Source organism: Neovison vison, chromosome 12 (assembly GCF_020171115.1).
Source record: "Neovison vison isolate M4711 chromosome 12, ASM_NN_V1, whole genome shotgun sequence".
NCBI classification, from domain to species: Eukaryota; Metazoa; Chordata; class Mammalia; order Carnivora; family Mustelidae; genus Neogale; species Neogale vison.
In genome coordinates this window covers 99,679,330-99,703,692 of record NC_058102.1, presented here as the reverse complement: position 1 = coordinate 99,703,692, position 24,363 = coordinate 99,679,330, and the positions used below count along the sequence as shown (strand labels likewise).

General features: G+C 55.7%; 3 protein-coding genes and 1 long non-coding RNA gene across 4 annotated transcripts in view; 3 read left to right on the top strand and 1 right to left on the bottom strand.

The window, feature by feature from the left end:
- Nucleotides 1–5,515: 5,515 nt before the first annotated feature.
- HOXC10 (homeobox C10) lies at nucleotides 5,516–10,710 on the top strand. Its single transcript, XM_044228199.1, has 2 exons — nucleotides 5,516–6,354; nucleotides 9,612–10,710. Exons 1-2 carry the CDS (start codon nucleotides 5,604–5,606, stop codon nucleotides 9,887–9,889), a joined length of 1,029 nt encoding a protein of 342 aa, XP_044084134.1. The 5' UTR covers nucleotides 5,516–5,603; the 3' UTR covers nucleotides 9,890–10,710.
- A 4,749-nt stretch (nucleotides 10,711–15,459) lies between these two features.
- The window catches only part of HOXC4 (homeobox C4), a 60,660-nt gene continuing 51,756 nt past the window's right edge, over nucleotides 15,460–24,363 (top strand). Inside the window, exon 1 of the mRNA XM_044227250.1 lies at nucleotides 15,460–15,519. The gene's annotated coding sequence lies outside the window, so the exon portion shown is untranslated. The remainder of the gene's footprint in view (nucleotides 15,520–24,363) is intronic.
- LOC122891533 lies at nucleotides 19,512–20,270 on the bottom strand. The gene is made up of 2 exons (XR_006381290.1): nucleotides 20,183–20,270; nucleotides 19,512–19,746 (listed from the first exon to the last, which is right to left on the bottom strand). It is a non-coding gene; the product is annotated as an uncharacterized LOC122891533 (long non-coding RNA).
- Nucleotides 20,078–23,856, top strand: HOXC9 (homeobox C9). Its single transcript, XM_044227253.1, has 2 exons — nucleotides 20,078–21,223; nucleotides 22,950–23,856. The coding sequence occupies exons 1-2, from the start codon at nucleotides 20,686–20,688 to the stop codon at nucleotides 23,192–23,194; spliced, it is 783 nt and encodes a 260-aa protein (XP_044083188.1). The 5' UTR covers nucleotides 20,078–20,685; the 3' UTR covers nucleotides 23,195–23,856.

The window sequence follows — 24,363 nt, the reverse complement described above, 5'->3', positions numbered from 1 at the left end:
TTCAACCCACTACACAAAGTGGAAACCCATAACCTTGACTCAGACTGCGGATTTGGGAGAGTTACACACACGGCCTTGCATCTCTGTTTCTTGCAAACTCTCCAGTGGGTCAGAAGAAAGACAGAATTCAAAACACCGAGGAATTCCTGTCCAGAGGTTCCAGAGACTGCAAGACTGACAGAGGAGGGCCGGTGGGCTGCAGTCCGGAAGCTCAGAGAACAAAGGTGCCCATGTGCGGACATGGCTTTGGGTTGCTAAGCCCACGGGTAGCCCCTCGGATCTTGACCCCCATCTGGGACTGACAGAGCCCCACTCCTTCATTTCCCCTGACTCCAGCCTTGGGGACTCCAGTTCAGCTCAAACTGAGGCTATTTTAATGTTCAGCTCTGGAGGTCAGGACAAAGATGGAGCGACTTCTCCAAAGAGGCGTCTTGGAGGCAGTGGGACCAAAGGTACCTGAGCCCTGGGACCAGGCATGTCAGGGAGCCATCAGAGCCAGTAAGAACGTGCCCCCGCGCCAGCTTTTCCTTCCCTCTAATGGCGACTGCTGAGGCCTGGCTGCTGGCCGCTGGCAGCTGTACACTTCGCCTTGTGAGGAGCCGAGTTATTAAGGCTGAAGGCCGGAGAAGGTCAACTCCAAGCCTGAGTAGTAAGGCTGGGAAGAGACGCCCCCGAGCCTGGGGCTTTCTCCTCCCTGAGCTATGCCTCAGAGAGAAAAACAAGAAAGCCTGGGGAGACCGAAAGTCAAGGGGGAACGAAAGCACTGAGGAGGAAAGAAAAGAGCAAAGAATAAATTGTGTCCTAAAGAAAAAAGGAAGAAGGAAATAAAACAATGAATTAAGAAAGAGAAAAGGTCAGGAAAAAATGAAGGGAAAAATGAACTGCAGGAAAAAAGAGAAGGAAAGAAAAAGAGAAAGAGACAAATAAAGAGAAAGGAGGAAGAAGAAAAAGGAAGAAAGGAAGAAACAGAGAGAGAAAGAGGAAAAAAAGATGCAAAATCGATCTTCGGAAAGGAATTTAGCCGGTAAGGGAGGGGGGGTGGTTTCTTCTCCGGAGCCAGTCGGCCCAACTACAGCCCTGACTCCCCACTGGAAACCCAATCTACTGGGGCAACTTGGGAGCAAATCCCTGAAGTGGGGGGCCAGGCTTCCCCCCACCAAGACATCCTCCCATCTGTGTCCTTCTCTCAAAGCTTCTTTCCGAAGTGTTTGCTGTCTGGTTTCGATTCAGGAGGCAAAGTTAAATAACTGGCCGCCTTCGGCCGGGCAAAAAGGCCGTTGTGTTGGCTCAGGTTTATCGGACTTCAGGATGCGGGGATCCCGGGGAGCACGTCTCTTAGGTCGAGGTGAATATTTGTTGCCGGGTGCGCACAATGGAGCACGAGTTAGACAAGTTCATAAAGGGTAAATTCCGTAGCATCTGGGTGCGATCGTGCAGTGTGCAGTGTCCAGATGTGAGAGGGACTCTGATGGCCGGGCTGCCAGGGTGGCTTCGAGATCCCGAGTAGACCAGAGGCACCTCCAAGGGTCCTGGGTCTCCCATGTCTCTCTTGTACCTTTTTGAAAATCTCTGTCTTGGGCTTCTGAGCATTCTGCAGTTTGCCTAGTAGTTCAATGTTCCCAACTCAGCCTGGGCAGAGCCCCGTGTTTGTGAAGGAGAAAAGAAAAATTTTCCTTCAAGTTTTGGGATGAGAATGATTTATCTGGGTCTCCAAAACAAGAGGAAAAATGCTTGCAACTTTACTCCCTGGTGTGATTTTGTTTTCCATTTCACTTGGAGAGATTTCAATACACCAACTTTACGACTATTTTATTTTATTATTTTACCCCAAAGGGAGAGACGCTCTTCCTTTTTTCACTCCACCTTTGGAATTTTCCAGATGATGTCCTTAAATTTTGGGGGAAACTCTCCTCATTTTCCTTGGAAAAATCGGGGTGTTTCTGGGGCACGTTGTGGGCTGGCGCCAGGGAAACAGCCCGGTTCCTTTCTGTTCGTTGAGCACTACATTTTCCTTCTTCTGTTTTCACATGGGGACCCCTAGTGCCCCAGCCCTCAGCCTGCCCTCTGGAACCACAGATCTTCCTGGAATATGCTAGGAGTGAGCAAGGGGCACCCTCCTCCGCTCCCTGGCTCACAATCCCACAGGCAGCAGGAGGCTCAGTCCCCTGTCCCTGCTGCCCTTCCAGGTTCAGAGTACCAGGAAGAAGCGACCAGAGTGAGAGGGCTCTCGGGGTGGGTGGGATTGGTCAAGATGTACGTGCAGCCTGAGCCCTGCTCTGGCCTGCCACCCCTGGATTTTCACAGCCCCAAGTTTAGGCAAGAAGGGGTAGCCCTGAAGTCTCTCAGCACTCCCAGAAAGTTGGGGAAATGGTTTAACTGGCTGAGCAAAGCCACACAGATTTCTCTTGACCCCAATCTAGTTCCCCAGGGGTGCAGGCCTGAGGGTCTTGGCTCTGTTGGGCAGGACCTGTGGGTGCCTGGCAGCGGCAGCAGGCGGGATGGCCGTGGCAGCCTGAGTGCCTTTGAACGCCAGGCCCGGACAATAGGACGGAAACGGCCTTTGCTCCTGGCCTCGGGAAAGACCGAGCCCAAGGGGGCAGGGCTGGAACACACATCCAACCGTACTTTCCTGGACCCGCTCAAATGCTCCCTTGCCTCGACCTCACCCTCACGTCTTCCTCTCTTTCGCCTCCACTGGGGCAGAATCCCAAAGTCTGCAAAAACCCAACAAGTTATTCGAGTCTGCGTCCGCGCTTGGGGTCTTGTTTAACAGCTCCGGGTTTGCGTTTATCCTGCGTAATTAGAGGCAAACATTTGTCCCACCGGGGGTCCCACTTAGGCTGATGAATTTGATTTCTTTTTTCATTAATGGGCCGTGTTTATCATACTTCTAATTATTTCAACTTTAAACACTATTCGTTCTAGTGAGGAGGTGAGAGCTGAGGTGGGAGGCTCCTTCTCCCGGGGGGATTATTTCCATTAATAATGGCAAGAATTCTGAAGCAGCTCCAACCCCTCCTGGGGCTGAGGTAAGGAGTGAGTTTGGGATGGAGGTCGGGCTGGTAGGGAGAGACAGGTCCTGAGGCGGAGTGACTCTGTTCCTCTCCCGTTGGTTCCCCAGCTTAAGTCTTAGGGCTTGCTGTGTTTTGAGAGGTAATCTGGAGTTTGTCTTCTTCACCCTCCGCCACCTCCCTCGCCCCCTCCCAGCCTGGACTCGGATCCTTCCCCTGTGAGCCTCTTGGCAACCTTCCACCACCCCAGCCAGATCCCAGCCTGGCTGGGCAGAGGCTCAAGGAGCCCTATCCCAGCCCCTAGCTGCTAACACCGACAGAAAAGCCAGGAAAAGTTAGGGCTGACCAAGCGGTACCTGGGTGTGGAGGAGAGGGCCCAGTAGACCCCCAAACGGGGGGCAAGGGCAGGGGACTGTGACGCCAAACTCCATGGACAGGCACACCAGGCGGGAAAATAAAGGAGATGTGAAAGAGCGGGGGAGGGAACCCCCCCAAAGCCATATAATTCTCAATTGCTTTGGTCTTTAATTTCATCGCCCCATAAATGAGGAAATATCAGTTCCCATACTAAATTTTTATCCCCGGCTGATAAATATGACGGGGAATTTTCGTTGGGTCCTCGTAAAAGCGAACAGTTTCGATCAAACTGGTGGGGAAAGACTTATGCAGATAATACAAACAGAGTGGCCATAAAGTCTCCGCCGTTTCCCGCGGGGTGGGAGGTGGGACAAATGGTTCCCTGGATTGACGGCTGCCCAGGCTGTCCCAAGTCTCTTCTGGGGCCTAAACAGCCTAACCTTGCCCCGGCCAACCCCTCTGCCGAGCCCACTGCAACCCCTGCAGATGAAAACACAAAACCATTTCTAATCTCTCCTGGCTGGCCCTGCAAGCGAGTCACACATTACACATTTTCTGCCAGTGTTCCCGGGGTCCATGGACCCCTGTGGTCTCCTCTCTCGCCCCCTGGCTGAGGGAGTTCCGTGGATTTCTTTCCGAAGTCCTTTTCTAGCAGCCGCGGGCTTGGGCCTCTCTAGAAGCGATCCAGCCTCCGCACTCTTCCACGCCAGGGTGCCCGGAGCACCGGTCCTTTCCCGGCCAGGCTTCAGCCCTTTGGAAAATCGAAACCCGAGGCTTCATCCAGGGGAAAATGTGGGGCGACCGGAAAGACAAGTTATTTTCCAGATTCCGTTTCCTGAGGAAGGGGTGGAGAGTTTAGTTCGCTTTGGGAGAAAGGCGATGGAGAAACGGAAAGAACTATTTAAAACATATCTTGTCCCTTATTTCTCGTTTTCCTTTATTAAAAAAATAAAAACCACACAAAGACGCTGGTTCCTCTTTTCTGTTAAAAAATGCCCCCCAGCTCATTCGTTCTATAAAGGACACTTCCCTGGATTGAATTTTGTCGCATCTGGTGTCCTAGTTTCCCGTGTGATACGTGACTCCCACAAACCATCCGAGGCCCTGCAGGTTCCCTCTTCCTCTCTGGGAATATTCCTCGTTTTAGTGGGGGAAAGGTCAATTGGAAAGCGAGGAACGCCAAGGCCTGGAGCAAAGCACCCGAACGGACTCCAAGGCCAAAGCCTTCCAACCCCTGAGATGGTGACCCAGGGGCCGCCCACTCTGCCAGGCCCGGACTGCATTCCGTGGTCGGGGAGCTTGCGCCTCTGGTCTCTGGCTTCCTCCTCTCCGGACCCCTAGATCCACTGGAAACCTCCTTTACCCTCCTGGAGCAGCCCTGAAGTGATGATGACCCCCTCCCTGGTCCACTCCATACTCTGGGGATTCCCCCGTCAACCTGCACAGGGAACTTATAACTCAACCAGCTTCCATTGAGCGAGGTCCCCAAACTGAGCTCCCAGGCCAAGCCCGGAGAACCCGGACGCAGGAGAGCAGAAAGTTTAGTTCTGTTTGGGATTCCTTAACTTTTTCTCCCTTTCTCTGCCCACTGGAGCCCTCCCTCCAAACATCACCCCACACCCCTCCCAAGGGAAGAAACGGGGAAAGGGCACAAAGAGAGGAAAAGAAGAGGTAAAAGACAAGGGAAAAAGTACCTGGATCGTGTCTTGACCTTTTAATTTGAATTTGACTGTTTTGAGCCCCGAGTTGCCTTGCTCTCTCCCTCTCTCCTGCATGTCCCCCCTCTCCGCCCCACTCTCCCCAAGAGTTACAGGCTGGTTCCCGGGTAAACAAACCCCGTTCTCTCTAGAACCCCCCACCCACCCTCCTCCACCCCTCTCCTGCCCCTGCCGCCCCGGGGGCGCTTCCTTTGTTCGCGGGGAAGGGCTCCGGCGCCCCTACCCCGAGGCGGCTGCTAGGTGGCGCTGTTACTCCACGCTGCGCGCTCCGCCTGCCGACAACTTGACCCCGCTGACGTCACGGCCGTCTGAATCATCAAGGCCATTTTCAAATCCCATTGGTCTAGCCGTCACATGGTGAGGACCGAATGCGCGGATAATTATGGAGCTGATATTTCCCCCCCTCCCCTTCTTTTCCCGCCCGCCCCTCCAACCGCCCCCCCTCCCGGATGGGGAAAAAAAAAGATGTCAGCTCCTCCGCTGTAGTATTGCTCCTTAAAAACCCCTCTCTCTGAAAATGACATGCCCTCGCAATGTAACTCCGAACTCGTACGCTGAGCCCTTGGCTGCGCCGGGCGGAGGAGAGCGCTATAGCCGGAGCGCAGGCATGTATATGCAATCTGGGAGTGACTTCAACTGCGGGGTGATGAGGGGCTGCGGGCTCGCGCCCTCGCTCTCCAAGAGGGACGAGGGCAGCAGTCCCAACCTCGCCCTCAACACCTACCCGTCCTACCTCTCACAGCTGGACTCCTGGGGCGACCCCAAAGCCACCTACCGTCTGGAACAACCTGTTGGCAGGCCGCTGTCCTCCTGCTCCTACCCACCTAGTGTCAAGGAGGAGAATGTCTGCTGTATGTACAGCGCAGAGAAGCGGGCGAAAAGTGGCCCCGAGGCAGCTCTCTACTCCCACCCCCTGCAGGAGTCCTGTCTCGGGGAGCACGAGGTGCCCGTGCCCAGCTACTACCGCGCCAGCCCGAGCTACTCAGCGCTGGACAAGCCGCCCCACTGTGCCGGGGCCAACGACTTCGAAGCCCCCTTTGAGCAGCGGGCCAATCTCAACCCGCGCGCCGAACATCTGGAGTCGCCCCAGCTCGGGGGCAAAGTGAGTTTCCCTGAGACCCCCAAGTCCGACAGCCAGACCCCTAGCCCCAATGAAATCAAGACCGAGCAGAGCCTGGCGGGCCCAAAAGGTAGCCCCTTGGAGAGCGAAAAGGAGCGGGCCAAAACCGCGGACTCCAGCCCAGACACCTCGGATAACGAAGCGAAAGGTAAGGCTGCCTGGGCAGCGGCGGCCGGGCTGGGACGCTCGGGTACTTGGTCTTCGTGGCCGGGGCGGGGGTAGGGGGAGGGTTGGGCCGAGGAGGCCCTGGACAGTCCCGGGAATGCGATCCCGGCTTGCGACTCGTGTCCGCCGAGCGCCAGGCTGGTGGCGCGTCATTTGGCTAAGGAAGGTAAGCGGCAGAGTGGAAGGGCCGGGCAGCCAGCGGCCGTGGGCGCCGAGACCCGGGAGTGGTGCGCACCGCGGGCAGCCTGAGGGCGCCTTGTGCTGCCCAGGGCTGATGACGGCTCCCGGATGCTTGCTGGCTTTGGTTTGCTTGCTTTACGGCGGTTGCTTGGGGGCTGAGGTCCCTCGTTCAGGTCAGAAGCTTGCAAAAAGCTTAAAATGGCGATCTTGGGCCAGGGACTGGGGAAGGCTTAGGTGAAGGGGGATTTCGCTTTACTGCGCTTTCCCAATTGAAAATTGTTTCCTTCGAAGCGCGATTTGTTATTGTTTGTGGGTCTGATTTGTGTGTGTGGTATGGGCTCCTGCGGTTTGAACTCGGCCGGGGGGCCTCGGGCAGCGGGGGCTGGGGCGGAAAGAGGTGGAGGTGTAGGGCTGATCTCCACGTTCCTCCCTCCCCCAGACGCCTGGCTAGGGGATGGCGTTGGAACAGTGCATTTGGAATGTTGTTAGTTTCTTGTCTTCCCTGTAAAATTTCTTTTTCTTTTTCTAGTTAAATTTTAAAACATATTTTTTCGTTCTTTTCCAAAAACAGTTTACAAATGAGTGGTTGGGAATTTTCTGTTCGCGTGGCAAGTGGTTTTCTCCTGAAAGGGAGTGTTGCTTTAGTTGGATTTCATTGTGATTTCGGCTGGAGAGAGAAAGCCTAGCCAGAGTTCAAGCTCAGGGTTCAAGATTCACTTCTGCTGCTGGAACTGGGGTCCTCCAGGACCTTTCTCTGACACCTGGAGAAAGAATGTGGAGGAAACGGGAGCAGTGGAGGGAACCTGAGGGGACCTACTTTCCTTGAAAAGTTGGAGCAAAAATCATCCAGAAAGGCCCAACTGGGAGGAGAGGAATAAACCCGTGTCTCCTGCCACTAACTACTGGAGGCTGTGTATAAGTGGGGCTCGTTGGACGCAGAGGCAGATGAGATCCTGAGAGCTGAGCAGCCTGGGGGCGGCCTGGATCTTGTGGTGCTTTGTATATGGATATGGTGCACACTCATGCCTGGCGGCGACCTGTGTCACACTCACACTCACACACACACACACGCGCGCACCTCTCTCATGCTTCGCGCACACTCACGCATGCCCCCGTGCACGCGCGCGCGCGCACACACACACACACACACATGCAAGCGTGTGCGCGCGTACTCGCACTGTTTTGGCGGGCAAGGGCAGAGCCTTGCCCTCTTGGGTCTCCTCTGCAAAGGTAGCCTTGGCAAATCAGCCCATAGAGACCCCAGCAGAAGATGTGCACCGGTGTGTTCAGGAGGCTGAGGGAGAGAGTGAGGTACCCACACCCAGGAAGGCTTCCCTGTGACACATGTGCTGCAGGAAAGCTTAATTTTGTGCCCTCTCCCCAGATCCTGAGCTTTGTTGGGAAAGAATTTTAGGGTAGGAAAAGCTGCGTCCTAGCCCCACCAAAAGCAAAGTCAAGGTTAACAAGTCCACCTCCTAACTCAAACTGCCCCCATTCCAGTAGGCTCCCTTTCTCTCTTGCCCTCCCTACAACTTAAGCCCTTCCATCCCACCCAATTCTCTCAGTCTGCACTTAGCCTGTGCCCTTCTTGCCTCCACTCCCCCCCATATGGTGTCTCCACCAGCCCAGAGGCGAGAGGGCTTTTAGCCAGACTTCCCCATTTTTAATTCCTCCCTTCCCCCAAAACCCAACAATCCCAATGAGAAAATAAATAGGGCAGAGTTAGATGTGGAGAACATTTAAACAATTTGGCAAGAGACTGCAGGTGCAGAGGTGGGAGCAGAAGTAAGGACATTCAGATGTCTTAAACTATAGCCTTAAGTTTGCCTTTTTTTTTTTTTCTGGTGCCTCTCAGTTCCCCAAGGGCCCCTGCCTCACTCCCCATCAAAAGAGGATCTAGGAATCTGGCAGTTCCATTTGGCAAAGCAGGGGTGGGGGGTTGAGAGTACAGAGCCATCAGCAGCCACCTTTGCTGGGTGCCCTTGTTGGGTCTCTGGACTCTGGGTTTTTTCCCTAGAAAGGATGACCAAGGGCTCTCATGCTGCTTGAGGAGCAAGGCTGGTCCATTTCAGCAAGAATGTGTACCAAGGAAAGAAGCTGTCAGTAAGATAATGGGAATTACACACTCTATCTATATCATCTCCTTCTATCAGTAGACACATGTGTACTTATCTGTGTGTGGACATTGTGTAGAAGTGCGCACCTCTACAGGAATACATGTGCACACACAGACATTCACATCTATATAGACTAGATGGAGACTTCCAGGAGGCTGCATTTCCTCAGGATATCTCTCTCCCTTGACCTTAGGTCCTATGGCTAGGGCAGTTGTCTGAGGACCCCTCAGCATGCCCCAGAGCGGTTGCCCCTGACCTCTGCTGCCTTCACAAGCAACCCTGCTTCAGCTATTCACACCTGGGGGAAATGGCCAGGAGAGGAAGAGCTGGCAACGGGAGATTGAAAGGGGCAGAGTTGCTCTGTGGCACTTCAGGTGGGAACAAGGGCTGGGGGTCTGGTCCAGGGACAACTGCAAGGGCCTCTGGCCAAAGGGACTCTAAGGCAAATGTCCCTCTGTCCCTCCACTGAGTTGAAAGGGGTCAAAGCTCTCTGGGAATTGCTCTGGGCAGCAGGGTGGACTCTGCAACCCCGTCTGGGGCCTGGGAAGCACTTTTCCTTCCAGTTAGATTTTTCCAGAGCTGGAATGGAACCTAGAGGAGGGAGGGCCTGGTAAGGTTGAGCACACGCCCGCCCTGATCAGTCAGAAAGCTGAGGGAGAGTGGGAGTACTCAGAATCTGCCAGGTCAAGGTGGATTGGGGTCACATAATTAATAAATGCTCCAGAGGCAAGAGCTTTTTGTCTTTCCCCACAGAAGTCTAGACCCCAACGAAATTCTAAGAGCCCTGAGCCCAAGAACACCCCGCCAGCCAGGCCTGTGGGGTGAGAACAGCTCCCCTCTGCTCCCTCAGCTGCCCCCCACAGCAGACTGGCAAAGGCTGCAGTGGGCTGAGAGGGTCTGCCTCTTCGAGGGATACTTATGTAAATAATGTTATTTTTAACAGAGGAGATAAAGGCAGAAAACACCACAGGAAATTGGCTGACAGCAAAGAGCGGAAGGAAGAAGCGGTGCCCCTATACTAAACACCAGACGCTGGAATTGGAGAAAGAATTTCTGTTCAATATGTATTTGACGCGAGAGCGCCGCCTGGAGATTAGCAAGACCATTAACCTTACAGACAGACAAGTCAAAATCTGGTTTCAAAATCGCAGAATGAAACTCAAGAAAATGAACCGAGAGAATCGGATCCGGGAACTGACCTCCAATTTTAATTTCACCTGAGCGCGCGGCCTCCCCTCCCCCTCCCCTTTCTCCCCGCTTCTTCCTTTCCCCGCCCCCTCCTCCCTTTGTGCCTGGTGCTATATATTTTTTTTTTCCTCCCTGAGTATAAATGCAACGCGCCTGCCAAAAAGGCAAAGACCTCAGACTCTCCTTCTAAGGGACCTATGGTTCGTGCTGCGAAGATGCTTCCACCTAAAGCATGAGAAACGGGGTGCCGGGGTGTGGGGTGTGGTGTGCCCGCATAGATGAGGGTGGGAGTGTGGCTGGTGTGTGTGTCAACCCCTCACTCACCCACGCACTCACACACACCATCCTGTCCTCCATGCAAAGTTAAGGTCGAACCCACCCGATCACAGGGGGAAAAAATCAACCAGAGAAGGTCTGTAATCTCGCAGAGCACAGTCAGAATCGCTCCTTCCTTGCTGCATTTCCTCCTTAGGATAATAGACGTTTTGGAAAGTTCGGCTAGTGTTTGTGTGTTTGTCGTAGCGCCCAGCGCCTCCACGAAACCCTCTCCATGTCTTTACCTCCCAGTCGCTCTGAGAATCTGCTTGAAGTCTCGTATTTGTACTGCTTTCTGCTTTTCTTCCATTCTCCCAGCACCCCCCACATAGCCCCCGCACTGACACCTCAGAAATTCCATCCAGAGGAATACAAAAAAATTTAAAAATTAAAAATAGAACATAGTGAAGCAAAGACAGACTGCCCCCCCCCTTAAATATTGCCCTGTCCCTGTCTGGGAGTTGTGTTATTTAAAGATATTCTGTATGTTGTATCTTTTGCATGTCGCTTCCTTAATGGAGAAGAAAATCCTAATAAATTTCCAGAATCGTAATCCTCAAATGGGTGGTTTTTTGTTTTTAAGTGTTTTTTTAGCAACACCCCCCACCCCCAAAAGAGGCTGAGTGTGTGGATGTGTGTGTTTTGTGTTTGACTCATCTCCTAGAGCCTTTCTAGAATGTCTCTTGGCGGGTTTAATGTAAGTGAGAGACCATAACGTTGATTTAAATATTATCCAGGTGACCACAATAAGTCAAGGTCATAAAACAGTAATGTCAGGACGGTCTTGGTGCGCGCGAGAGGTGGATTTTATGATCTGCAAATATAATGTGGTGCTGCAGTAAAAGATGCATTTAAAGGTGACTGGAGGAGGGAAAGAGGCAGAGAGCAAACTGCAATCTTGAGGAGCAGACGGATCTGATTGCCTGGGGTGCTGGGCCAGGCGCACCCCACCGCTGCTGGGGGAACCCCAAGAGCCCCCCACCTATCCAAAGAGAGGAATAAACTTAACCGCCGGAGGGGGACGAGGAGATCAGCCAACCCCCCCCCTCGACAGCAGCAGCAGAAGCGCGGGCAGAAGCAGGAGGAGGAGGCGGCAAGGTAAGAGAAGCGGTTTCTTGTTCTTCTCTTGGCGGCGGAGTGGGGACCAGCGGTGTCCCCAGGTGCCTGGCGTGCAGCGGGCACAACAGGGAGGAAGGTGTTTCGGGCATCCGAGCTTGCTGAGAGCCCAGGCTTGTCTTGTGGCCGCACTCACAGCGGAGGGCAGTGGCCGGGAGCTCCCTCTCCACCCCTCCCAGACCCGTTGCTGTGGGGTTCGGCGGGTAAAGGGGTAAATTGGTGGTTTTTGGCTTCTTTCTCTGCGCGGGCACTTAGGGTCGCCTCGAGGTCGACACATGGATGTAGATGTCGCTCTGTCTGGTCGTCTGCTGGGGGAAGAAGAGGGAGGGTGGGCGAGAGAGGGCTGGAGCTTGAAGCTTAGGTTTCCTGCTTTCTGCTGGTTTGGATCCGAGCCTTATTCAAGCTCTCGGTCCCCACGCTCTCTGGTCGTGGGGTTTTGCCAGGCAAGTGGCCTGATTGGAAGAGGCTCTGGAGCACAAGTGCCTTGGTTTGGCCACCCATAGAGGCAGGGAAGCAAAGCAGAGCTGAGACAGGGAGGAGACCAGAGGGAACCTAGGAGGAGAGCCAGATGGATAAGACAGGGGACCCAGCTCAAGAGTGGAAGGACACTCCAGCTTCCCTCAGGGCCAGGGCCAGAGGCAGGGGAATAGCTCCACGGCCGGGCTGGGGGCGGGGCAGGGGTTTGGCGGCTGGAGGTCCCATTTCACCAGAGTTTCCCTGAGCAATTTGCTTAAACCAGAGGCTGTTGAGGCAGTCAGACCCCCTACCCACCCAGCCACCCAAAGTCTACTCCCTAGTCCTTAGGGAGGTTGTGGGGGCGGAAAGGGGGACGGGGCTGAATTTCTTCCTTCCCCAACCCCCTTCCCTTCTCCTCCCGGTAGATGCAAAGCCGATCCCGCCCTGCTCGCTCAGCTGATCTGTGGCTTAGGTAGTTTCATGTTGTTGGGATTGAGTTTTGAACTCGGCAACAAGAAACTGCCTGAGTTACATCAGTCGGTTTTCGTCGAGGGCCCCAATCCACCTACCCTGCTCCTTCCCTCCCCAGTGGGACTGCCCTACAGCCCCCTCCAAGGTAGGGCAAAATGGGTACAGACTGAGGAGGACAAGCTGTGACTGGGACTGCAGGACAAGTCTGGGGAGCCCCGCTTCATACTGTCCACTCCTCAGCCTGTCCCAATCTCTGTGACTGAGGGAGAGGAGTTTTCCCAGCAGCTATTGTTTCCTGGGCCCAGCTGATGGAGACAGACAAAGAAAGTCTAGCCAATTCCAAGGAAATTGAGGAATTTGAGTAAGAGGTGGCCTGGTGGGCCCTCTCAGTTGGGCAGCAGGGTGGGGCAGGATCAGAAGGAGAGAAAAGAGCACAGAAAGAGAAGGGAGTCTCTGGAAGGGCTAGCTTCTCTCACCTGCCAACCTCCAAAGACAAAAAACTACCTCCAGTCGGCTGGGGCTGGAGCTTCTCCCTAGACAAGTGGGGTGACTGGGGGGGCCCCAAGAGTTGGGGAACTCTGAGCTCCAGCTCAGCCACCTCCCCTTCCTTTTCTATAGCTCCATACCCATGAGAAGGGGATATTTAGGGTGTTAGTAGGTTAGAGAAAAAGCCGTCAAGTCCAAGTAGAAACACTCCCCCCACACACACACCCTACCTACTGGGAAACATCAGGGCAGGAACCTGGCTCTAGTTTCGGTCTAGCTGTCTGTGGCCCATAGGCCTTGGTCTGTTGTGTCTGTGGCTGTCAGGCAGCTGCTTGTCTTTGCGCTTTGTGGAAATGTCTGGGTGAACGGAGGCTGCCAGCGCCCACCATTACCATATTGTTGGGAATGTTGTTGGCTGATGCCAGGGGGAGGAGGGGAGGATAAAGGAGTAGAGGAGAACCCGAGCAAAGTGAAACTTTGCAAAGCTTCTTCCCTTCCTTTCCCTACCTGGCTCCTCAATTCTGGCCCTGGTCGCTAGAGAGAAGGCTCTCAAAAGAGGCTTCTCTGCCTGTGGAGAAAAATGGGAGGGGGGTCAGGGAGAATGGGGAGATAACACCCCTGTTCTCAGAGAGACTGGGAAAGAGAAAGCCAAGAGGAGAAGGATAGGCTCCTGGTTCTCTCACTTTGGAATTATTATGATTATTAAAGTATTATAAACTTTGAGACAGGGGAATAAAATTCCATCCCTGTAACAGAGTATATACATGGAGTTCTATTTTCTCACAGAGGGCTGCTGGAGGGATATATCTAACCTTGTATATGAGTGTGGGTCCCTTTTTCTATTATGTCTGTCTTCTCCAGACTCTCTCAAAGCCCTAGTATATTTTTACATGCATACTTCGTGTATTTCTCTCTGTCTCTACAAAGAGATTTCTTTTGACCCCAGGGAGGCTAGAGGAGAAAATGGGAATAGAGCCTTTCTTCTCCCTGAGTTTGTTAGTCTTTCTGTCTATTCCCTTTGTGGGAGAAAATAATCTCTTTCCTTGAAGGAAAGTGCTCAAATCTCTCTATGGCTCCCGGGGAAATAGAGAGGTTTTCAGAGAGGAAGGCCAGCTGGTGCGAGGCAGGCAGGGGCTCCCCTGGATTGGGAGCCCCTAGCAGTCTCTGAGTTTTCAAGCTGTCAGAAGCACAGGACCAGTTGGAGTGAAGGGAGTCCCAGGCAGGGGCGGGGTGCTCAGGAGTGCCTGGCTTGGAGAGAGTGTCCCTGATGGGCCGAAATTCACCAATGAACGACTTTTGCGCTTTGGGTCTCTCTCTGCCCCCATTTCCATTTCAGAGTCCACGGGCTTATGGGGGCCTGGCCACAGAGCCATGAGTCTGGGGTGTCCCCCTTCCCAGATCCTGGGGAATGGGGCGAGTCCTCACCCGGCCAAGGTGAGGGCCAGCCTGGTGGCCAGAGTCCACCCCCACGGCCCTGGGACCGTAGATTATGGCTAAGGCGATGGTGATTATTTATTCGCTTCGCTGGAAGGGAGTCTTCAGAAGAAACAGCGTGAAGAGGAGGGAAAAAATTATCTCTCTCGTCTGCGGATATTAAGATGGATTTTTATTTCTTAAAGGACCCTCCCCGCCGAGAGCGCATAAGCGTAAACTTAATATATGCTCCGCAGCCCAACTCCAGAAATCGCAATAAAAGTTAAAACCTCCCCTACTGGTTTTTTTTAATTATGATATGGGAAAGAGGAGCAGGATTTATAGAGCTGAACTCCCGGCGTGTGAGTGTTTAAGACTTGAGGGAGACGGAGGAAAAGGCAAGAGCTCGTCAAGGAGAGCCTTGGTCTCTGAGATATCTTGCTGGCTGCGGGGGCTCCGGCTTAGCCCGGCCGATCCTCTGTGGCCTCCCTGGGACCTCGGCTCCCCGGCTCCCCGGCACCCTCCGCCCAGGCCCACGGCCTTGCCTCGGCTCGGATATGCAGCCTTTCTCGGGAACAGGTGAAGGGCAGCGGCGGCTGGGGACGGGGTGGGGGGGCTGCGGTTGGGCACTGGGCTTTGTGTGGGTCCCGTGCGGGGAAGAAGGTTTGCAGTCCGGGGGAGGGTCGCGGCCCGAGGGTGGCCCGGCGGACGCCTTGGCTAGGAGGGGTGTCCGGCCCGGCGCGAGAGCTCGGACAAGGTGGATTGTGTGTGGACTTTGGCCGCAGACGGAGCAGAGCGGGCTCCGGGGCGGAGGCCAGCCGCTAGGCAGGCAACCGGATGTTGAGTCTGTAGGAAGGACCTTGAGGTCTGTTTGGTGTTTGGGCTGCCGGGGGGCGGCGGCCCAGAGTGTGGAGCGCGCAGTGCGCGGGGCGCGGCGGTCAGCGTGGGCGAGGCAGCAGGCCCAGCACACCTCTGCAGCTGCCCGGCCGTGTCCAGGGCGTCTTCACAGAGGCCGGCCAGTGGTCAGAGCATGGAAAATAAACGCGGTTAAAGGTCTTTCTTTCTTTTTCACATAAGAGGTCCTTTTCTCTCTCTCTCTCTCTCTTTCGGAGATACCTGGATTTGGTCCAGAACAGGTTGCCCGCGGGAGGGCCCCGCGAGCGGCAGCGCGCGAGGGAGGGAGAGAGGGAGGGAGGGCAAGAAAGAGGGAGGGAGGGAAGGAGGGCGGGCAGCGGCGGCTGCGGTGGCCGGGGCTTCCCTCCCCCGGCGGGAGGCGGCTGCCCTGCATCTGTGGCCGTGGGGAGCCGAGGAGCAGGTAACGAAGGCGCTTCCCGAGGCGGGATTGGACCAAGCCAGAGGGACCGAGTCTTCCGGGTCTCTGCCCAACGCCCTGGAGGGGAGAGAAGGTAGGGAGATCGGCGCCCGCCCGGCCTGGCGGAGAGGCCTCGGGAATGTTGAACCTGTATTTGATTTTAGGCTCACACTCATGTTGTGAGTCTGTCTGCCTCCGGAGATGCGGTTTGTCTGTCTGTATGTCTGAGACGTTCCAAACCCTACGCTCTCCTTCCAAAGGCTGAAAAAAATCGGGAAATTTCGTCGGAATGTACACTTTCATTCATTGGATTCTCTGCAACTCAGCGGGGCTGGCTGCTGCGCCCCCAAGTTGGAAGGGAGCTTTAGTCCAGCTTTCTGGATGCCGGATCCTCTGGTTCCCTCCGCCGTGGGCTGAGTTTCCGGCTCCAGGTTCGCGGGTTGCCCTGAGGTCTGAGGCCAGACAGCTCCTAGTCTGGCAGGGAGGGCGGGGGAGAGATTAGCGGCTCCGGCCCCTTAATTGTACTTCGGACCCGTATTGTCTCTCCTTTCGCCACCTCGGCTTCCTCAGTCTGGGCTCCAAAGTCACTGCAAATTTCCTTGCGACACACACATCACACAAAGATCAGGTAACAAGGCTCCCCGAGCCACGGGGGTTTCAGGCAAAGAGCACCCCCAGTTCTGGGGCCGCTCCTCCCTCAGCCACTCCCCAGGCTGGGAAACTAGACCCGGTTGGGGGAGCCGGAAATAGCCCCGTTTGCTGCGGGGCGGCAGGGCAGGGGGCCGGCGGGAATGCAGGCCGTGGCGTTGAGAGGGCCACGTTCACAGGCCCTGGGGGTTTCACTCCAGCTGGGCTTAGGGGCCTGACTCCTGGCGTGTAGGGATCCCGGATACCCACCTGGGGTGGGGGCAGGACGCGGTCTCTCCTCGCGGCGGGCCAGGAGAATTCAGTTTCTGCTTCCAGCGCAGGCCTTAGCTAGGAGGAGTTGTGTGTGGGTGTGTTTTTCCCAACAAAGAGGGATCAGGAGCGAGAAGGGGGGAAAGTAGAGGGGAACCGAGGAGGGGGCGGGGAGGGGGAGAGGGCAGCCGAGAGGTGAAATGAGCCCATTTCAGGGGGAGAAGGAAAATGAAAGCAAATGGAGCACGGCCTCCTCCGCGCGGGCGGGTGCTGACGAGCCGGGGAGCGGGCTCCCTGCCTGCGGCGGCTGGGCACCGGGAAAAGCCTGTTTTAAATTTAATCCGAACTTGACGGTGTGGATTGAACCGGAGGGAATTTAAATCACTAGGAGGGAGGCGCAGGGCGAGGGGAGGGGATGACTCTAACCTGTCTGTCTTTCTGTCTGTCTGTCCTTCCCATGGTGGTGCTATCTTGGTTGTGGCTGCAGCTGTGCAGGTCTGAGGTGATGGAGTCAGGGTGCCCCTCCCCCTTAGGGGGTCTCCTCTGCCCAGTGAATTCTTTGGGGGTCCGAGGCAAGCTCTAAGAACCAGAGTGAATGCAGAGCTGCTGGCTAAAGCTGGGGTTCCCCCCACCAATAGGGACTCCCAGTGTCCTCCAGTCCCTCGGGTTTGCCCCATCCCTGCTGAGGAAAATTGAAGGGAGTGGTGGGGGTTGAGAGGGAGTGTGGGAATCTGGCAGGAGATTCAGCAGGAGTAGGTGAACCTGGAAAGACAAGGCCCTCTATCGGTGCCCCCACAGCCTTTGTGCCCCCACATCCACAGGCTGGGATTTGTGGGGGGGGGACCTCAATTTCTGCTACAGAGCCCTGACCTGCCATCCCACCTCCAAATGCAGAGACTATGGGTACAGCCCACAGACAATTGTGGAACCCGAGGGACCTCGGCCTGGTGAACTCAGGGACTCCCAGCCTCTTCCAGCCCCCCTCCTTGTGGCTGCTGCTGTCTGCAAGGCCTAGGCAAACCGGGGCATTGGTGGGGAGGGGGCTGTGGGCGAGGCCTGCTTCCTGATCCACAGCTGTGTCTGTGCCTGAGTGGGGAGGGTCTGAGTTCACGCTCTCAAACGAAGGCAACATCTCCCATCAGTTTCACGGGGAATTTGACGGCAGCAGGGAGCCCCGGCTGGGTGATCAGGTCTGCCCTGCTGTCGCTGCCTCTGCTGGGTGGGCAAGCAGGGTGGGCAGGCAGCTCCAGAGTTGAAAAGAAGGTAGTGGCCAAAGGGGGTAGGACAGAAAGGGGCATCTGTTTACAGCCACTGTGTCTGATGGGCTCTCCCAAATAGTAGAGGCCCATAGGAAGAGGTCTTTAGGGATGCCTTTCTTCTAGGAAAACTAAGGTGGGGGCACATGGGCCCTGTTGGCTGGCGAAGACGCACAGGGAGGAGTGGTGCATGAGACCTCCTTCTTCATGTCTTCTTTGCTCCTTGACTGGAGCATGGCTCAGCCCCCAGATGCCTGGGGGGCTGCCTGGGCTGAGATGGGGTTCTTCATCCTCCAGAGGCCTAGTGTACCCACCCCAGCAGGTCACCCGGGAGGGGCAGGAGAGGAGGCCTCTTCCTCCTTTGTGTCCGGACAGAAGTGGCCGCGGCGCCCGGAGCCGGTCCCGCGGCAAAGGCCCTGCGAGCAAGCGGACAGCACAATGCCACGGCTGCTCCCAGCTCGCGCCCTGCCTGTCCCGCCTGCCTATCGCCGCCCTTCCTCCCTCCAGCTCTCTGCACGCCTTCCTCTCCCAGCACTCCCATCTCTTTTCATCTTGCCCCCCCCTTTCCTTTAATTCTCCCCTCTCCTTTTCTTTTTATCTCAGTCCTCCGTTTTCTTCTCTCTCTTTCCTTCCTTCCTTCCTCTCCATGGGCCTGGCGCCGTGTTGCAGTTGTTGTGTCTCGGGCTCAGTCTCTCTCAGGCTCTGTCCCCTGATGTCCTCTAGGTCTCTGTCTGGCCCCGGGCCCGCTGAAGGCTAGCTACACGTCTCTGCTCAGTGCTGCCAGCAGCCGCCCCAGAGCTGGGCAGGTCCCCAGCCGCCAGGGCTGGGGGAGGTGCTGACGGTGCTGGGGATTTGGAGAAAGCCTCGGCAAGGGGACAGGAGGGAACCTCCTGTCTTTTCCTTGAACTAGTGAGGGAGAATTTTTGATTGACAGCTAACCCGACTCCATCAAGGCCAAAGAGATATTCTGTTTCTTGATGTAATTTGGATTTCCCACGCCATTCCAGTCCGGGGGAGGGGAAGACAATCAGAGCTGAAGGCGAGGAGGCTGAGGCCCCGGGTTGTCTCTCCCTAGCCAGGCACTTCTCACACACCCCCGTGCGTCGAAATCCCAGCCCCGATAGACCGAAAAGGAAAGAACCGGAGAGGGGGAGGAGCAGGGATGGGGAGGGGACTTGGAAAGCTGGGGTCAGTGCTGTGGGCTGCAGATCTACCCTTCCCCCCTCAACTTTCCTCCCCCGCTTCCACAACACACATGCTACACTCTCTGGGACACCTCTCTCCAGCCCTTCTCCACCCCAGAGGAGACAGGTCGACAGAGATACAGGAGAAAACCATCCTCCACCCCCACCCCCAGCGTTTGGTCCCCTCCTGGGGACAAGAGTGGGAAAGAAGGGCAGGCGTCTCCTATCTGGGAATCCTTGTCCTTCCCTGCTGCCTCAGAACCTGTGTCTCAGCCTCAGCTCCTGCCTATTTCCCATAGCACAAACTGGGACTCCTCTCTTCTGACCCTGAAATTGCACTCCTCCTTCAAATTCACTCTGCTATGCCTAGGGTGCATCGTGTCTCTGGGGGACATCACCTGCCCTTCTCTCTACCCCCCCCCAGCCAAACTCCCTGCCCCCTCTCTTGCACCCACTGAGAATTTCCTGTTTGCTAAAAACCCACCTTTACCAAACCACCATGGGACAGTCTGATGGAAAGCTCAGGGCTGGGCGACAAACCTCAAATTCAAGGAGGAGGGTAGCAACCAACTTATTGGGGGGGAGGAATCCAAGTTGTCTGATCTTCCTTACAATCTCACTGCCCCCTCCAGAATTCCTGCGTCCGACCCTGAAGAAATTGCTTTCTCCCATCCCTCCGTTGCTTTTTTCTCGTTCCAAAAACAGCCTACAATTTTATTTAATGAAAGACACATTTATGAACAATCAAATGATCCTCATAAAAATTTTATTGAAGGACGTAAAAACAAGCTACTTGCCCACGACCGAGGTCGCTCTCTCTCGCCTTGCCCGCTCTCACCCTGGCTCTCTGCAGACAGAGCCCTGGAGTGACTTCTTTTGGGGGGGCAGGGTGTCGCAGAGATGGAGTTGGGGGCAAAGGAGGGTGAGCAGGAAGACGGGACGGGGATGCCCCACTTGTGCTGATCTCTCATCCACTTCTTCAAGCTGGCAAAGAAAGATAAATAGATATAGACAATAAGTTTAAAATAAAGGAGCTTGCATATCTGTGCCAAAGCAAAGAGAGGACTTCTGATGATAAAGGTGTATGAGGTCCGGAGGTCCTACCCCTCCCACAAGCAGACCACTTTCCCCAAGCTGCCCTACCCCAGATTTGGGGGGCTGAGTTGGCCAGTGGCAGAAGGACGCTCCCCCTTTCCCTCCTTCCCTCCCTCCACCCCAGCTTCCCCAGTCCCCTCCCACCCTCCCTCCCTCGCTGCTGCTGCTCCTCCTGAAAGAAATACATACATACACACTATTTAAAAACGCATTTTTAAAAGCCACGTTCCGAACTGACAATCGCTGATCTCGGCTCGCGCAGAGACTGCGGGAGCGTCGGGGCCGACAGAGACGGATTACGTCAAGAAATAGTTCCTCCACCTACCTCGGCCGGCCTCTCCGCCCCTGCGGGGCTCCCGCGCCCAGCTCGGCCCTAGGGGTCCAGGAACCCTGGCTTCGGGGACTGGCATTTTCACCCCATTAAGAAATCCTCCAGGGTGTGGGGGGGTACGGGAGGCCATCAGCTTATGGGTGGACATGGGCAAGGGGGTGTGCTGATGAGATACGAGTTGTCCTGAGGGGGTGGCCGGTGCCTTGGATCCAGAGTTCCGGACCCCCAGGAAAACGCAGGTCGCGGGGATCAGCCGAGAGAAGGGGGTGGGAGAAGGGGGGAAAAAAAAAAAAGGCAAGGAAAAAAAAAAAAAAAAGCCCCTGCGCATTGATCCGCGCCGTATTTTTGGGTAAATACGATCACGTGGGGGCCGGGGAACCAATGAGCTGCGGGGAAAAGGCTGGAAAAATAATTACCTGCCTTGATTGTTCTGTGAGCAGATAAAAAGTACATATACAGTTCATACAATAATCTTATGTATGTAAAACCCTGTTACGATGTCGGCGACGGGGCCCATCAGTAACTATTACGTGGACTCGCTCATCTCTCACGACAATGAAGACCTCCTAGCGTCCAGGTTTCCGGCCACGGGGGCTCACCCCGCCGCCGCCAGACCCAGCGGTTTGGTGCCGGACTGTAGCGATTTTCCATCCTGTAGCTTCGCGCCCAAGCCGGCAGTATTCAGCACGTCGTGGGCGCCCGTGCCCTCGCAGTCGTCCGTGGTATACCACCCGTACGGCCCCCAGCCCCACCTCGGCGCCGACACGCGCTACATGCGGACTTGGCTCGAGCCGCTGTCCGGCGCCGTCTCCTTCCCCAGCTTCCCGGCCGGGGGCCGTCACTACGCCCTCAAGCCGGACGCCTACCCCGGGCGCCGCGCCGACTGCGGCCCGGGTGACGGCCGCAGCTACCCGGACTACATGTATGGCTCGCCCGGGGAGCTGCGCGACCGCGCCCCGCAGACACTGCCCTCGCCCGAGGCGGACGCACTCGCCGGCAGCAAGCACAAAGAGGAGAAGGCCGACTTGGACCCCAGTAAGTTGGGAGCAATTTTCCTTTACAACCGGCGCGGGAGGGGAGGGGAGGCGGGGGGGGGGAGCCGGATTACAGCCCCTCGGAGCAGCGCAGGGAGCGCGGGAGAGGGGCGAGGGTGAGGGGGCGAGGACTCAATAAAAGCGAATTACCTTGGGGAGCTTTCAGGGGCAGGAAGGTCTGAGAAGGGAGCCCAGGGAGCCAGGTTGGGAGAGGGCTGAGGGGGGCTCCTCTCTCCCTGGAGCTGGCTTTGATGAGACACCCCCCACCCCCACCCCACCCCCAGCCCAGGCTTTTTTTGGCTCAGTCGCTACTTTCCAAGAAATGCACACAGGGCCAAAGGATGGGGTGGGGGTGAGGTTCATTTTATGGTTTGAGGTGGGATAGGGGAAGAGACAAGGAGGACACTGCGGACAGAGAGGAAATACCCCAGGGAGAAATATCACCCCTACCTCCCAGCCAGCATGGGGGTCCTCACCCCATCAGGGATTCATTGAACAGAAGGTGGCTGGACTTCTCCCCTCCAGGAGCACTAGGTGAGGGGTCTGGGGGATTTCACAACCTGGGAACTTGGAGAAATCAGGACTTCAGAGTTGGGGAAGAGAAGTGGGGTCCCAGTCTCCTTAAACTTGAGAGCTCTCTTCTGAAGGTCTGCAGGAAAGAGGCTTGAGAACAGGGCTCAGGAATGAGGAATGGAGGGGGAGGCATCTCCCCAGACTGAGAATTATACCCCCCAACACACACACACACACACACACACACACTCTCCCATCAAGGAGACTGGAGCCTTAGAGTATTGCAAAGAAGGGCAGGGGTAGGTGGGGGGGGGGGCAGGTGGGAGCTTCTGGGCCAGAGAAAGGGGAAAGAAGGGGAAACAGCAGGGGAGGGGGTGCAGCCCCTGGGTGTGAGGAAGTGTCTGGGGGAGTCCCAGGAGGGGGCTGCAGGAAATCCTTTCCTCCAGCTCCATAAGGGGCCAGGGGCTAATTATACCCCTCTGAAGGCTTCCCTCCTTGCCCTCAGCTACTCCCATAAACCTGAAATTGGAGGCTTGGCTCCTGCAGAGCCTGTCCTGGGGCTGGCGGGAGGGGGGCACTGGAAGCCTAACAGGGAGGCTAAGATATGGGGAGCCTGTCCCAAGGCTAGCAGCTCTCTGGGGAGAGGAGAAAGTCTTTCCCCATTCTAGCATCACTCTGAGAATTCGCCTCAGCAGGGTTGAACTCCGAGAGAGCCGAGCCGGGCACTGAAGAGGGTAGTGAGGGGCTTAGGGACTCTCAGGGTCAGGAAACAGAACTGCTGAAATTTCAGGACTTGGTCGTGGGCTGGGAGGATGGGAGGGGGCAGAGGAGGAGGGAAGTGGGGAGGAGAGAGACCTCACTATAAAAATAAAAAACAAGAGAGAGAAGCGTTTATGGGCCTATGAAACGGTTGGGAATTTGGACTTTTTATGAGCATATTCTCGAATTACTACTCTTGAAGCTGAGGACCAGACTGTAGGGGCTTTGATAGCCTTGATTTCCTCTAGTTTCAGGTGCTAGAAATTGAAGAGGGGGACGATGGGGAGAGGGCAACATGCAAAAGGAGACAGGGCGAAAATTACCAAAGCAAAACGTGTCCAAATTCAGGTTCAATTATTGCACTGGGGGAGCCTGGCTAAGCCTGGGGGTAGGGTGGCAGGGGTCCTGGGCTAGAAAGGGGCTCCACTGACCCCTGCCTGTGTTTGGCCCTCCAGGCAACCCCGTGGCTAACTGGATCCACGCCCGCTCCACGAGGAAAAAGCGGTGCCCCTACACCAAGTACCAGACGCTGGAACTGGAGAAGGAGTTTCTCTTCAATATGTATTTAACCAGGGACCGTCGGTACGAGGTGGCCCGGGTTCTCAACCTCACCGAGCGGCAGGTCAAAATCTGGTTTCAGAACCGCAGGATGAAGATGAAAAAGATGAATAAAGAGAAAACCGACAAGGAGCAATCCTAAACCTTGCCCCAGCCTGCTGCCTCGGCACAGCCAAGGGAAAAACAAAAAAACCCCGCAAAAATACCCCAACCCAGGCGGGAGAGAGCACGAAAAGAAAAGGAAAGAGCAAGATAGAGAAAAGCCAATCGGCTTAAAAAGGAAAAAAAGGAAGGGGAAAAGGAAAACTCTTGCGATTTGGGAGGGTTCAGTGTTGAGAAATTGGTGTTTTAGAGTTAGTTCTACCCAGCGAGGAGGAGGAGGCGGGGAGAGAAGCCGCGTTCTCTTCTCCTAGCGCAACTGAAATAAATGACACACACAAATGTGATTTTTCCCCTCCTTTCTCCAGAGAAGCCAGTACTTGAATCGCTATATTTCTATTTTTTTTCTGTATCGTATTTGGTCCGGGCCATTCCTCCCCGGCCTGGGGTGCTCTGCGTGCAGATTTTGTACAAAATAAGACACACACACATACACAATAACAATTCCCAGCCCAGGAGCTGATGGGCGAGGGCCCAGCCCGTGCTGTAGGCTGGGTCCAGCGGCGCAGGCCGACGCCTCGGGCGTGTGTACATAGCAGTGTTTCTCCTCATCCCCAGCGTCCGTCCTGTAACGTGCTTCTGTTTGTTATGGTAGAACAGCTCTGTGTTAATATATCGAAGTCACTTAAAAAACCAGAAACCCAACCGCATCCCGTTCTCGTTATTTCTCCTCCCTGTGGCTCCCAGGCTGCTGTCGTGGAGGAGGCAAGTGCTCGGTGCCTTTGGGGCCAGCCGGAGCCAGGGAAGGGGCTCCCTCTACTTCGGAAGGGCAAGTGCCTGCCGCTGCTCTCAGGGCTGGGTGGGGTGGGCGTGAGAGCTCCAGGGGTGGAGTGGAGGCTGCTGAGGCCCTGGCCCAGCTTGTGCCTGCCCTGCCGGCGGCCTGTGACTTTCCTGGTAGCTTCTTGGAGTCCTGGGGTGGGGGGGGGTGGCATGGCATGAATGGTTTTCCCTGGCTGTAATTAATTGTAATAATTTATGAGTACACGAGATCGGAGGGAAGAGATAGGTGAAGATGAAAGTTGGGTGCTGGGTGAGGGCCCGGGCTGGATTCTTGCCTGTCTGTCTTGGTGCTTCGAGGGATGGCTGGGAGGGAGGGAGGGTGTGCGGTGAGCGGTGAGGGAGAAGGCTGAGCAGGCCTCAGGGAGCAGAATA